Genomic DNA, 14,265 nt, shown 5'->3' with positions numbered 1-14,265 from the left:
TGAGTAGGCCTAAAAAAAATGCGGATTTGGAATGACTTGAAGGACAATATAAAAAATATTATAAAAATGAGTGAGTTAATTTTTGTGGATAAATAATGAACAAAATCAAAGCTGCTATTTGCCCCAAAAATATCTGTACAATAGCCTTTTTATTTGACCATTTATGACTGAAACATCTTCTAATTAGTTGATTAACACCTTAGCTGTTCACAGTGGGTACTCCTAGAAGCCTATGGCTAGTAGTTTTCAGACTGGGTTTGGGTCTGAATTTCCCACCTCCTGTCTGCGTATGTAACTTCATGTGCGCATTGTGTTTGTGAAGAAGGGCGCATGTGTGCAGTTTCATTTTTTGGCCAAAGGTGGCAGTAGTGATTCAAAATTGAATTTTCTGCATTGAGCAGCTCTTGCACTTAATGTTGGTTTACATTCCAGCAGTTTTGTGCCATCCTTGAAAAAAACAAAAAACATTTCAGTTGCCTGTCCCTGATTTAGACCATTAAGCCTGTTGGAAAATGTTTATTGAGGTGATAAATGAATTTATTGTTCATGGAGGGTCAGTGTCTCCTCTACAATTACTTTTCAGACAGAATTTTAATGTTGACTATGGTGGAACTTTTTAACTTCTTTTTATTTCTTTATTTTAAGAGATTTTGACTTCATTGATTGGTATCAATATAGGCAACAATTATTCTGCCATGTTAGATGAAAATTATGAATATAGTGTTGGTGGGCAGCAAGGTGGCCTCGGCTTAGACTGCTGATAGATTTAATTGAGATTGTTGGTTGTTTAGTTCTCTGTGAATGATTAACTGATGACCAGTCCAGGACGTAGGCCTACTCCGCCTCTCGTTTGAAGTCAGATGGGAAAGGCTCCAGCTCATAAATGATCCTAATAAGGGCAAGTGCCGTAGAAAATGGATGGCTGGATGATGCTGGTTAAAATGGGGTCCCTGATTGTTAGTTAGAGCTTGGTTTTGCTAGTTAGGAGAGCTGGGTGATTGTATGCTGCATATTAACCAGTCACTCAAAATGCATCCACCTTCCTGTCCATATTCCAGTTTCTGGTCCATCCAGCCACTCACCCTGGTCTTGCGCCACTCCATTTTGTTTGATCCTTTGCCAAAGGACAGGAAACACAGCTGCATCGCCTGCCTTTGTCACTTGCAGCATTGATACATACAGAAATTCATGAACCGAATCATTAAACACTGTTCGTCTAGCATCGGGTAGTTTTAATTAAATATCAACAAAGCTTCATTAATGTATGTTAACAAAAAGCTTTGTAAAGCTTTGTTAAGATGCTTAACAATGATCTACTATCTGTTATCTCATTATTGATTAACTGGAGGCTACTTTTTAAATTTTTCTTTTATTTGTCCTTTACTTCTTATACTGTATACCTTGATAGGTTAGCTAGCTAGTTAGCTAGGTAGCTGGATAGATAGATAGATAGATAGATAGATAGATAGATAGATAGATAGATAGATAGATAGATAGATAGATAGATAGATAGATAGATAGATAGATAGATAGATAGATAGATAGATAGATAGATAGATAGATAGATAGATAGATAGATAGATAGATAGATAGATAGATCTGAAATGTTATGTTTTCCAAACGGTTGGTTAGTAGCCAACTTAATCTTTAATAAAGCAACTTGTTTTACATTAAATCAAGTTGTTGTTGTTTTTCATTTGTGGTGTCGAAAAAAAAAGGAAAAAATGTGAGAAAAGTCTCAATCGATATTTAATGGGTGAAAAGAAACTTTACCAAATACGGTGACTGTTCAATTTGATCCCATTGTCAAACAAATTGCCACATCTGTTCAGCTGCTTGTATCAAATTAGGTTGTAATTTATTTTCGACATCCTTACAGTGACAAATGTCTAAGAACCTATGGGAGGGATGGCACAGAAACTTTTTACATGCTGTATATTTAAAAAAATGAAAGCGTCTGCAGCAATGCCTTTGAAGGACAATGATGTGATTTTGAGCGAATTTTTGCTCAGTCCCTGTGCAGGCCATAAAAAGGTCAGTTGTCTCCTCTTCTACGCCAGATGGCCTGGCTCACTTGTTGGCAAGCAGCGCTCGTCCCACGAGCATGAAGATCAACCCAGCAACCAGCTCCAGCGGCACGCCAGCGGCACCCACCATGAACGACAGGCCATAGAGCACCGAGACCTGGAGATCGCTACAAGCCTCCCCTCTCTCCTGGAGGATGTAGCGCTTCACATCCACCACCTCCATCCAAAGTACGAAGAGCAGCAGCACAAGGAGAAACAAGCATGCTGTGGAGAAATATACATTAGGGGACTAATGTATGACCCTTCCTGTTTTTACCAATACCATGGTAGTGACGTTTACACCCACAATAATTATAACAACAGTGAGTGAGACCTGTGCGTCAGTGTCAGATCGTCAGCAATCACTGCAACATGTATTTCCGTTGCAAGATACACTAAAATAAACATTCTCTAGCCTTTTTGAATAATTTTCTTTGATGTTTGCTTAAGTAGTGCTCCAGCATGGCCTTTACTGTATGTGCTCCAGTACAACAAACAAGGTGCATAAATACATGGTTGGGTGAGTTTGGTGAGCCAAACATTCCTGGCCCTGATATCAACTCCACTAAACACCGTTAGGATTACAGTAGAAATTATGAAATATTTACATCCAACGTCACTATCTGACCTCATAAACATTCTTCTTGATTAATTAGCAAAGGTCCCTCAGATACACAGATTGCCCAGAAGAGCAAGAATTGTTAAAGCTATAAAAGGGGCAACTCCACATTTTCTCCAGAAATGCACAGTATAATGACTATGGGTGGGAATCTTTGAATGTCTCACAATTCGATTCGATTCTGATTTTTGGGTGTGCGGTTCGATTCAGAATCGATTTTCGATTAAAAGCAATTTTTGATTCACAATGATTTGATTGACACGGATTTTTGCTTCAATTTATAGATGTTCAAGGAATCGTAATGATCTACTCCAGTCTGACTTGCTAATGTTAATTAGTGCGCTACTCGCGACACTTTTATTGCTCGAAAGAACGTCTCCACGCTGCAAAAAAACAACTTTTATTGGAATAACTTGATCGTGACTTTTTCCTTCTTCTCTAATCTGGCTACAACTTAACAGTGTATCAGACCTCATGGAGCCACACTGCCCCTAAGTGGCCAAATCGGGTACAACATGAACAGTGCTCCCAATAAAGGCACACACAAACAAAGGGAAGACAGAATAAAATGATTTAAATAAAATCGATTTTGGGACATTTAAAATCAATTCTGAAACATACTAAATGAGAATCGCGATTCTTATGAGAATCGTTTTTTGGGGCACACCCCTAATAATGACCAATTGTCCCAATACTTTTGATTATCTACTATATATTTAAGACCAATTGTGTTATTTGCAGAGCTCTCTTACCAGCAATGATGAAAAAGGCTCCACCCAGTTTGTAGAGTTTATGGCTGATAAAGGGAACCCCACAGACAAGTAGGAAGCTTCCAGTCAGGGCTGAGGCCAGCGCGAGAATTATAATCACGGTCCAGAAACCTCGAAACACTGAAACAAATACAAGCACATCGCAGTTAGAAACAATCGAACCTGTAAAGTGTATCTGTGCTTTTGACTGGAAATATTTTGTTCATCATAGCATTAAAGTAAGTAACTGTATGTATGGTAGAGTCATGACTGAAGTTTTCAACACCTGCTGTGGCATCATAACTGGGATGAGGTACTCGTCCAAGTGCAACTGGTAATGGGAAGAGGTAGCCATGGACACACACTTTGGATTTTGGTTGGTTTGCTGCAACAAAACAAAAAAAAGGGAAAACCAAGTTTAAAAAAAAAGGTCCCAATCAAAACACCTTTTTTGTATAATTATATTTGTAAAAGAATGAGGAATTTCAAACTGAATACATCTTCTGAAACCCACATTCTAGAAAAGTTTTTCTGAAAAGTCAGAAATAAATTAAATATAGCATTCACCCACTAAAGCAATTCAGCTGATTGAAATGAGGAAATAACTCAAATTTTGTTAATTAAAAGATATTGTTCTTCACCATTTGTTCTTTTTTTTATTCATGGACAACAGATTACTATTGTCCAACGGTAATAAATATGCTTAATGATAAAATAAAATAAAAGTTATTTGAATTGAAGTGATTCTACATATTGGTGTATTAATCATTGCAGAGCAACATTGTTTTTATTACATTGCAATGTGGTCTAATAAATTATGAATTTATCAAGTATTCTATGTAGTGCAGAAGTCTTATACCACCATTAGCTCTTTTTTTTTAATAGGTATCTTTTTCAGTGCAATTATTTTGGCATGTAAATTAAGTAGGACAGATACATTTTGCATGATCATGCAAAAAAACATCACTTACAAATGCCCACAAAAAGTTGTTGATGGTTGGCGAATTAGACATGAGAGAAAATGCTGTCATTCTGAACAAAGGAACAGACACAAGAAGATGCTATATTCTTTTTTTCTGTCTATTTAGATTATCATTATCTCAGATGTGTTCCACAATATGAAGCAAGTCAAAATTTGTATGCGCAATGTAAACAAGAAGGATCTGTCTGCTGATGAATGCTGACGATTTCAATTGATGAATGAATTGTTAGCTTGATATCAAAGAGGGGCCTAGTAAAGGTAGCATTAAGGATTTTGACTTAAACTTTTGAAAAATGTTTTTGTGTTGATAAGAATGATTTCTTGGGGCGCTGATTGGCAACCCACCAGGCTTCATGTTCTTGGATGGGTTATGACTGTATAAGTGAATTTTATTTCATTAAAATTCAAATTGAAAATTGTCTTTCTGAATGGCTGTGCAGAATTTGATACATTGGAGTTTGAGTAAATTGAAAAAATAAAAATAAACAAATACTTTTGGCAGAAAATAATTGGATTGACTATTTAAGAAAATGAACATAAACTACATGCCCAAAAGTTTAGTGTATTTAGTCTGTGTATTTTGTTATATTACAATATGCAGTGCACTATCCGGAGCAAAACGAGCCTCATTATAAAAGTCTTTCACATACTGAAAAAAGTTGCCAAGACTTCATTTGCGGTGGGTTCCACATGGAACAAACAGCGCCAAAAAAAGCCTTCATGTTGGAGGGTGAGAGACGCAGGAGAGCTGGTGACTGCTTTCACAAACTGCAGCTGAAGAAAAAAAACAGACAAGCTGACATCAGTTGTTAAATAAAGACACACACCTGAAATATCTGTCAGTCAGTAACATGTGGCTGCGCTGCTGCTCCGAGGGCGCACATCGCTGACTGAAAGGTTCCAAGGCCTCCAATGTGGTTCTGATCGGGAGGTTTGTGCAGCTTTCAACACGAACTTATGAAACATGCATGCTCATACATTCCGCCGACTTGTCAAAAATATGATTGATGACACAGAAACTTTAATCAACCTCTTATGGAAAATGAAAGACTTACAGCAGATTGGACTTTTCAACACTACTTGCTCTCATTAATGTGAGACTATCCACTTAGTGGCCATATTCTTTCGTGTGTGTGTGTGTAAGAGGGGAAAATGCTTGCAATTGCATACGTTTGCAGCTGTGCCTTGACTGAACTCTGCCATTTACGCACCTTCATGCTAGATACGCATTCTGAGTGGATCAACACGACAATGCTTCTGAAGCTGTAGTAAGCCCCGAGAGGGTGCAACCTCATATTAGACATGAAGTTTGGATCCAATTTCAAAACATGCCACATGTAGGCCTACAGACCAGAAGAACAAATACAGCTAAATCCACCCGTTCTTCTCCATCCCTGGGGCGGCCATTTTGACACTTGCTGTCAACTGAAAATTACATCAGCTGAGCCGTGATTGGTTGTAACTTGTTACCTGAGCCCTGAGCAACAGTGATGTAATTTTCAGTCGACAGCAAGTGTCAAAATGGCCGCCCCCTGAGATGGATAAAAACAAATGGATTAAAAAAGGAAAGTCAACCTTTTTTCTGTCTTTTTTTGTCTTTTTTTTTTTTTTTTTACAATATTATGTTTTATGCAGCCCTACTGGTCTAAATATGGTATTCTGGTTAATATTGTGTTAGTGGAATAAACTAAGCAGGAAAATCCAGCCGTTATTATCCATCTCAGGGAGCGGCCATTTTGCCACGTGCTGTCGACTGAAGATGACATCAATGTTGCTCAGGTCTCAGGTAACAACCAATCACAGTGCAGCTTCAGAAAACAGGTGAACTCTGATTGGTTGTTGCACCAGTGTTTATAAATATCAGAAGGCGGCCATTTTGCCACTTGTCCCTGCTCAGGGATCAGGCAACGACCAATCACAGCTCCATTGTTTTCTGAAGATTAGCTATGATTGGTTGTTACCTGAGACCTAAGCAACTGTGATGACATCTTAAGTCGACAGCAAGTGGCAAAATGGCTGCCCCGTGAGATGAATAAAAATGGCTGGATTTTGCTTTATAATTTATATTCCACAAATATAAATACAAAATTCACATATTACATTTTATTGTCTATTTACTGTGAAATGTTTAAGGTTGACTTCACCTTTAACTAAGATATTACGAATGTAATACTAATCAGAATACAGTGCTTTGACTAGTGGGCATACATAGAACATATCATTGTAAAGACAATTTCTGGGTTGACTTCTTCCATTTTAATGGGACACCAAATATGTATTCAGTCATAAGCACAGTGTTCTGTACTTTACCTGGATTTTTTCACACCAATTTTTAAACAAAAATACACTATCCCTCAAATTGTAAGTTTTGCTGGACATTCACAAGTTTCAGGAAAAAACAATGTTCCATGATTTCCAAGCAGCCATCATTTCTAATGAATCATGCAAGGATCTTTGGTATGGCCACGCTCTTTCCCAATTTGCACATGCTGGCTGTGTCAAAAATCTTGATGGGAGATTACTTGTAAATGAAATAAAATATGGCTAGTTAAAGGCAACCAAGAACGCTGAAATACTCATGTCCTAAAAATTATGCGTCTCGGACCATGACTAGCGTTGCTGTAAACAATTACCATCATAACAGCTGTCTTTATGGTATTGTAAACAACTAGTAAGACGTCCAGTTAGCAGAAAATGTCAACAGAGGAGGAATGCATTCCACAATTTAGGCACAACAGTAACGGCAACTGTCAAACAAATGGACTTTATGTTAGTCATATAACACAATACACGTAGTATTTTTTTTTTTTATCACTTCTGTTAATGGGATGTGTGTCCTACTTTGTGGCATCAAAAGAATATTCTGAAACCATTATAGCATCGCTATATCAAGAAATCAAGACTTGTGTGCAGGTATAAACTTTTAGCATTTCACCACCAGGACTCCTGAAGGCTGTTATAACATTTGCACAACTGAATAATTTGTGCAGCATTGTGTACAGTATGAGTTTGAGTGTGCTTGCGTAATTGATTCTACTCCATGTGAGGCTACAATTCAAAATATGTATTTCATAAAATAAGTGCACAGAACACGGAATAATTGTGACTTGTTTAATTCTATAAAAAATACACTCTTTTGACTAGGTTTTACAATGAAAAAAGTAGCTTGTTTAGAGTATTACAATCCCACGTAAACAAAATATTATATGTTCATAGTAGCAGCTGCACACTTGAAGTCTTGAAATCTGATGATTATCTGTGGAATGTTGTGGAACGCACTGGACACAGTCTGCTGAACCTCAATGGAAGTGACTATAGTTAAAAAATAAAATAAAATACAAAAAAATAAATAAATAACAATACTGGACATTTGTATATAAATGGCCATTTTGTGGGGAAAAACAAACCAACAAAAAAAAATCTATACTTTTTATATGTACCTGTATACTAAATACACATCACCCATTTTTTTGACAATCAGTCTTCATACATGTCTTACCTCGGTCCCATTGGCATCTTTTTCTATTGTTTCTGTGGTGGGCCATGTGTAAGGTCCGCAGTTGTCACTGGCCACAAACCAGTAGTCTGTTCCAAAGGCCAGAAAGAAACATATGGTCCCCAATGCTCCAAATATCCCCCCAGCTAAGGCTGCAGCTCCCACCCTCATATCTCCAATCGCGAATCCTCTCGACAACGACTGTATCGTCTTTTCAGACTTTGAGATCAGTGACAGCTCGACACTGTCCACTTTGCAGCCCTCTGCCCAACTGTCTCTGGACCACTCCCTGGCATGCGGGGTGTTGTTTGGGGGAAAGAAGCTCCAGTGACTAAGGAGGGCAGGCGGGGGTACGCCAGAGTTATTTTAGGAAGCATGTCTGTCCTCGTCAAATTACCCTTGGTGTGCCGGGCATTTGTGGACCGGTTGTTTATGTAAAATGAAGACGGCAAGTGTGTGAGTATTAAGGAACGCGAGGTATTTGTTAGCTTGGTGTTACTCTTTGAGGAGCTCTTTGGAAATGAATTAGACTGGTGATGCAAATGACCTTTGAAACTTTAACGTGTCGGAGTTCAAGTCAAGGAAGGTTTTAAAGTTGGAAACATTCCCTGTAATGGTCATGTGTTTCCTGTTCATCTCTTTTTTGTCCGTGTTGATCTTCTGATCCAAAGCAAAGCTAGGATGTTTCTATGAGGCCCGTAGAACTGAAACTATCAGAGACCATCTTGCGGGATAAGATTTTATTATCGAATGAGTGCTTAGCATGGCATGGAGGACAGCATCAATGGGATATTTTTTTTTTCTGTATGATGTCACAATGTGTACTTTTATCTCCTTTCCAGTGGTGACACATTATGAGCAATGGGCAGTGCTCAACCACATTTTGCTGTTTGCTTTGTTTCTAAATGTTTCATATTAAATATCAAGCAGATATTTCATTGAATTGTAGAATTACCTGTGTATCATTTGTTTTCTCTTCCTGATCTCTTTCGAGGGCATTAACCCATAGTTTGCCATTCAGACAACCTATCAGCTATGACACATTTCTGTTTGTTTGTTTGTTTGGTTGTTTTTAATTTTAATGTTGTGCTTTATACATTCTATCTAACAAGTGTTTAGGTATAAGTGTAGAAAAAATGAAATAAAAAATCAAAGCACATAGTTATGTTCCGCCATGTGTTATGAGTACAATTCTTGAAAAATGAATTAAAAAGCGTTATCACACAATATAAAAGTTGAATTTTCATAATAATTTGTATTTTCTGACTAAACCAGTATGTTCTCTAATTACCACTTAATCTACTCCTGGTTATGTGACGATATTGTACAGTATCATGTAGCCTACATTTATCATTTGATTTTGCCTATAAAAAAAGGTTAAAATAAGACATTATGTATACATAATGTAGGGGAAGGAGGAACACAATTTTTTGTTTTGGTCTCAAAATTACTTGAAAATCTTGAGATTTTTTTTTTTAATTAGTGTTGTATAATTTCACTGACACTTCAATGTGTTTTATTTTTTTCTGAACAGAATCTTCCCCCAAAAATTATGTTTTTATTATTTATTTTTTAGTTTTTCTTTGCCCTCTTGTGGTTCCATCGGGGGATGTTGTTAACATTTGTCAACTGTGGACATGTGAAGCACTTTGAAACTATTTTGTGATTAAGAGCTATATAAATAAACTTGACTTGACTTGACAAAGAATTTAAAAGTCAAAATATATCCACCATTATTCCTCAAACAACGAACAATTGGCATTCCCATATGGCCTGGGTGTAGAACTTTAAAATGTGGTATTTGTTGCCATCTACTGGAGACAAATGTCTCCTACATAAAACATACCCAATGACATAGAAATGAAATAGATGACATACAAATGATTTGTGTTTCGACATGATCAGCAATAAAAAACACAAAGGCAGGAGAGGTACACACACCTACACACATATGAAAATAAATTCTAATTAAAATCAGAAGTGCTACATCCAGGTTCAGAATGTAAAAACCCTGCTACAGTTTGCATTTAGCCTCAGGTTTTTCCACTCAATTAACCAGCAGGTAAACGAGCTCCCGCCCAAGCACATGTGGCTAAAGCCAAACTGTGGCTATTTAGGTATTTACAGTTTTTCACAGTTGCTAAAACACTAAACCCCATTCCCTGAACCAAATTTTCAGTTTACAAGACAAATCGCAAGTGCTAATATCATTTTGACTATGATTTGCTAAATGCATGTTTTTGAATGCTGATATCACTGAGTGATTATGTTTTGCTAAATGTGTGTTTTTTGTTCAAGGTGCCGATTTTCACTTGATCATGCATGTCAAATAAACCTTTCTTTTGACTACATGCCCTGGGTGCTGTCTCTTATGTAATTTTATGTAGTGTCCAACACATGATCTTGTTTGGATTTGAACACCTGATAAAAGGTTTTGAAGTAAGAAGTCAAGGGTTTTGTGAAAATTGTTAGAATGTTTGCATTTGTGTTTAAGGTTATGAGAAAGTGGGTTCAGGTTTCAAGAAATGTGTTTTGGCAATTGAGAAAAACTGTAATTTCGAGACCTAGATTTGACACCTTTGATGAAAATGGATCATGTAAAAGTACCCAAATTGAATGTTGATTTAGACCACTAGAGTGTGCTTATTGTCTCTGACCACCATTGAGTGTTATAATATCACCCTTTTTATTCAGCAGGAGGCCTCTAACTGACAAACCACTAGCTTACCCCTCAAGTCGCTGCAAACTTCACTAATGTATTAAATAAATTTCCTTTTCCCATTTTTCCTGCCCACTGGGATTTTGTGGTCGATGATTTTAACAGCAGCATTCGGGAATGCTTAGACTTGGTTGCGGCGGCAAGAATGGAAAAAAAAACCCTAATAATTTAAAACTAAAAACTAACTAATTTACAGGTCAAAGGCACACCTTTCAATAAAAATAAAGAAAATATTTACTAATCATTACGGGCTCAATTTTCATGACTGCAGCGTAAATCTTTGTGGTAGCATGTTAGCCTGGTTGTTGGTAATCTTGTGGACAATCACAAGCCAGCACATTTAAAATAAAAAAAAGGGCAGTTTTGCCAAGCACCATATACTGTATCTACCTCCCGTAACCCTTGTATGTAATTTAGTCTCAGTATAAATACACATGTTAGGTGAAGGTTTGTTCCGCAACACAAGTAAACAACAGCATCAAGAGCTCAGCAGGAAGGTCAGGGATAAAGTTGTGGAGAATTTAATAGCATGGTCACATGATTAAAAAAAAAAAGGCCTAATATTTTGAGTTCGGAGGTGGGTCACTCTCCCGGAGGCATTGGAGTCCGATCAGGCAGGGTTTTGAGGTAGGGGGATATCATGCTATTGTCCAATTTACTGAGGATGGTGAACAGATCTGATGGAGTTGACATAAACTGCAAGACAAACCTTTGATAGGTAAAATTGATGGGTGGGGGACATTGTTTGAAGTTCACTTTGTACATTGTTTTATAAATTCATAAACACTTCTTTATATTAAAACATGTACAGTATATATTGCCAAACTTGCAAACTTCCAAACAGGTTGAGTAACATAGACCTCCTAACTGTAGACCACACAATAAAACCAATGAGCAAAAAAAAAGTTTTAAAATGGATTATAACAAATTACATTCATATGCACAATTCCTTTAGATGTAACTTTTCAAAGCATGTTGATTTTGATGAATGTACTGATTTTTAACATAAATCTGACTTTCTTATGTACATGTTTAGTCCTAACACTCAGGAATCAATCTCTGATTTTTCTAGGCCCCTTCAACAAACATACAAACAAACAAAAACATTATTTATTTCTACGCTTTGAAAAAAAATATTATTATTAAATGTCCGATTTCTAATAAATGGTTTACAGTCATCGATTAGAGCTAGTGATGTCGTGCAAAAATCTACCAGCAGGTGTCATATGCAAGCAGCTGAAGTTAATTCACGTTACCAACAGTGAGCAAAATTTCTAATTTCAGTTCAACAAAGCACATTTTACTCCTTGATTTTTTTGATGGATGAAAAAAATCAAACACCAGCTCTGTTTTTAATGCATGCAACAACTAGCATGCTAAATGCTTTCATTATGGATCCTCAGAAATACGAAAGATAGGGGTGCTAAAGTTGGATGAACATGGAGCTAAATTTTGGGTGTTAAGCTGACTTATCTTCTTGCCACCTTCTCCTCCAGGTCCCTTTTCCAGACTGGACTCTAGTGAATCTGGGCCGTGCTGAAGGTTGTTCGGTTGCAGAGGAGGCACCAGGTCATGCAGGAGGCTGTTCCCCAGGTTGGAGTTGCATCGAGCCAGGTTATCAGTCAGGTGTTGCAGATATACCTCATCGAGCTTTTTCTCCAAAAGTCCATTCAGCAATGAGTTAGACATGGGCTCTAACTGTGAAGCCGGCAGACCCAAGCTAGTGTTTCCGTCGTCACATATAACTAGATGGCCCTGGTCTGGAAGTGACAGGAGAGGCTGGTGAAGTAACTGCTGTTGTTCTGCACTCTCTGATCGCGTCAGAGAACAAGACTCAGTGTAAAGATCTTGCTGAGTGGCGCTGGTTCTGAGAGGGTTGGAGGAGATGAAGCCAGAGTCGGCCACCTGCAGATCAGGATAATGTTCCAAGAGGCTGCAAGCGCCTGAGTAGAGTGTCGGGTCTGTTTCCAGGGTTTGAACAGTTGGAGACCTGGGGATAGAAAGGCCTGCGACAGCTAGAGGTGCTGCTCGCAATCCTTGAGAGAGTCTGAAGCCAGGATCTTCCTGGTCTAGACCTGGACCACACACACGATACACATACAATAAGACAGTTTTTAGTTTGTGTCAGGCTGTGGGATCAGTCCACAACAAGGTCTATTTCACATTGCAGCCGCTCGTTGAGCATCGAAAATGCCACTCACCTCTTTGTTGAATATCTGTCTGAGGAGCCATCGAACTTGTCTGCAACTTGTGTCCCATGGAAACTGCAGCATCCTTTTTGTAGTCCTCCTTGTAATGCAACAAACTCAAAAAACCTTCTCCTAGCATGATTCACAAAAAATCTTGCCGTTTTCCCTTTTTTTGTTGCCGTTCGTCAGCTCTTGGAGGAGCTCTTCTAGGTGAAATGTGAATGCGGATGTACTGTAAATGTGGCGCTCTACTGGCCTGTGTCACTTCTCCAACAGAGAAGTGACCCCTCCACCCTCTCAACTTACTTCCCTTATTAAGAATGAAAAAGAAAATAAAAAAAGAGAAGAAGGTAAATGCCATTTCATAATCAGCAATGAAAAACACTCTTGAGGGTAAATGACACACAGCTCGAGTGTTCAATGGCAACATTCACACGAATTTGATCTCTTGTCGACCACAACACTACATTTGTGACCTGATATATACTTGTAGTGACTATTATCTTGTTGCAAACCAGATGAACAATCTGAAATTTCTTCACAAAAATAATTGCAAATACAACAATATGAGTCAGTGCTTTCATTTACATGTGCAGAGTACACATCAGAGTGGCTTTACCATTCCTAAAATGACTTGCTAAGATCTAGAAATTATTTTGAATTGACATAAATTTACACATCCATCTGGAAATCCTAACAACCTCAACTGACACCATAAAAACTCAAGTGAAAAAAATTGTGAACTTGTCCCCCTGCCTTGTAAATGAAGACAAAAAAATACAGAGAAGTTGTGGCAGTACATGAATAAAAACATAAAAGGCTTCTGTCAAAGCAATCTCTTTTGAACTGAAGCTGCTATTCCGTCTGCAAATAAAAAGGAGGTATCCACACGCTTACCTTACCATCGTTTAGCTTTCACATATGCATTACTGATTTCTCTCATTACTGTTTTTTTATTTATTTATTGTTTTTGGGGGAACAGTCTTTGTATTACCTTATTTGCATTTATCTTATCATATCTTGTTTAACTTGCAATTTGTAGACTTCTTAGGCCCAGACGTCTCTCTGTAACCTTGCCAGCAAGCTGAATTCTCGCGGTATTTGTGAGTTCACAAACTCGGGAGAATACATCTTGTACCGCTCCCGGTACTTAGGTCGGACCAATCAGGCGTTGTTTAGGGCGGGACGAAACCAATAAGTGCTGATGGCGCGGGAGAAACAAACAAACCTAACAGACGAATGGACGCTGCAATTAATTCTGTTCTCGCAGAATTACTCATTGTTGCCTTGTTGAATTTAAACAGTGAGAGGTGCTTTGCACATTTTTATCTGGTAAAGATATTCGTGTTCCCCCACCTTCCCCTAAAACGAGACGGAAGACGGCATTTTCATCCGTTGCCTTGATTGGTCAAAACAAAGGTGCAAGGATGCCGTATTGTCCAGTC

The 14,265-nt window shown here is 37.9% G+C and overlaps 2 protein-coding genes across 2 annotated transcripts; both read right to left on the bottom strand.

The window, feature by feature from the left end:
* Nucleotides 1–1,768: 1,768 nt before the first annotated feature.
* LOC144059433 (transmembrane protein 182-like) lies at nucleotides 1,769–8,185 on the bottom strand. Its single transcript, XM_077578524.1, has 5 exons — nucleotides 7,916–8,185; nucleotides 5,067–5,190; nucleotides 3,721–3,819; nucleotides 3,438–3,575; nucleotides 1,769–2,291 (listed from the first exon to the last, which is right to left on the bottom strand). The coding sequence occupies exons 1-5, from the start codon at nucleotides 8,081–8,083 to the stop codon at nucleotides 2,071–2,073; spliced, it is 750 nt and encodes a 249-aa protein (XP_077434650.1). The 5' UTR covers nucleotides 8,084–8,185; the 3' UTR covers nucleotides 1,769–2,070.
* A 3,197-nt stretch (nucleotides 8,186–11,382) lies between these two features.
* Nucleotides 11,383–13,027, bottom strand: LOC144059325 (uncharacterized). Its single transcript, XM_077578316.1, has 2 exons — nucleotides 12,833–13,027; nucleotides 11,383–12,706 (listed from the first exon to the last, which is right to left on the bottom strand). The coding sequence occupies exons 1-2, from the start codon at nucleotides 12,957–12,959 to the stop codon at nucleotides 12,021–12,023; spliced, it is 813 nt and encodes a 270-aa protein (XP_077434442.1). The 5' UTR covers nucleotides 12,960–13,027; the 3' UTR covers nucleotides 11,383–12,020.
* Between the last annotated feature and the right edge of the window lie 1,238 nt (nucleotides 13,028–14,265).

The sequence above is a fragment of the Vanacampus margaritifer genome, chromosome 10, assembly GCF_051991255.1.
Source record: "Vanacampus margaritifer isolate UIUO_Vmar chromosome 10, RoL_Vmar_1.0, whole genome shotgun sequence".
Classification (NCBI taxonomy): Eukaryota; Metazoa; Chordata; class Actinopteri; order Syngnathiformes; family Syngnathidae; genus Vanacampus; species Vanacampus margaritifer.
This window is presented reverse-complemented; position numbering and strand designations above follow the sequence as displayed.

Coding starts and splice junctions, on each gene's coding strand:
- LOC144059433 (XM_077578524.1), bottom strand. CDS start 8,083: ATGAGGGTGGGAGCTGCAGCCTTAGCTGGGGGGATATTTGGAGCATTG. Junction 3,820..5,066: donor AGTCTTGGCAACTTTTTTCA/GTATGTGAAAGA, acceptor GTTTTGTTGCAG/CAAACCAACCAAAATCCAAA. Junction 2,292..3,437: donor AGCCTTTTTCATCATTGCTG/GTAAGAGAGCTC, acceptor ATTTCTCCACAG/CATGCTTGTTTCTCCTTGTG.
- LOC144059325 (XM_077578316.1), bottom strand. CDS start 12,959: ATGCTAGGAGAAGGTTTTTTGAGTTTGTTGCATTACAAGGAGGACTAC. Junction 12,707..12,832: donor GACAGATATTCAACAAAGAG/GTGAGTGGCATT, acceptor TGTGTGGTCCAG/GTCTAGACCAGGAAGATCCT.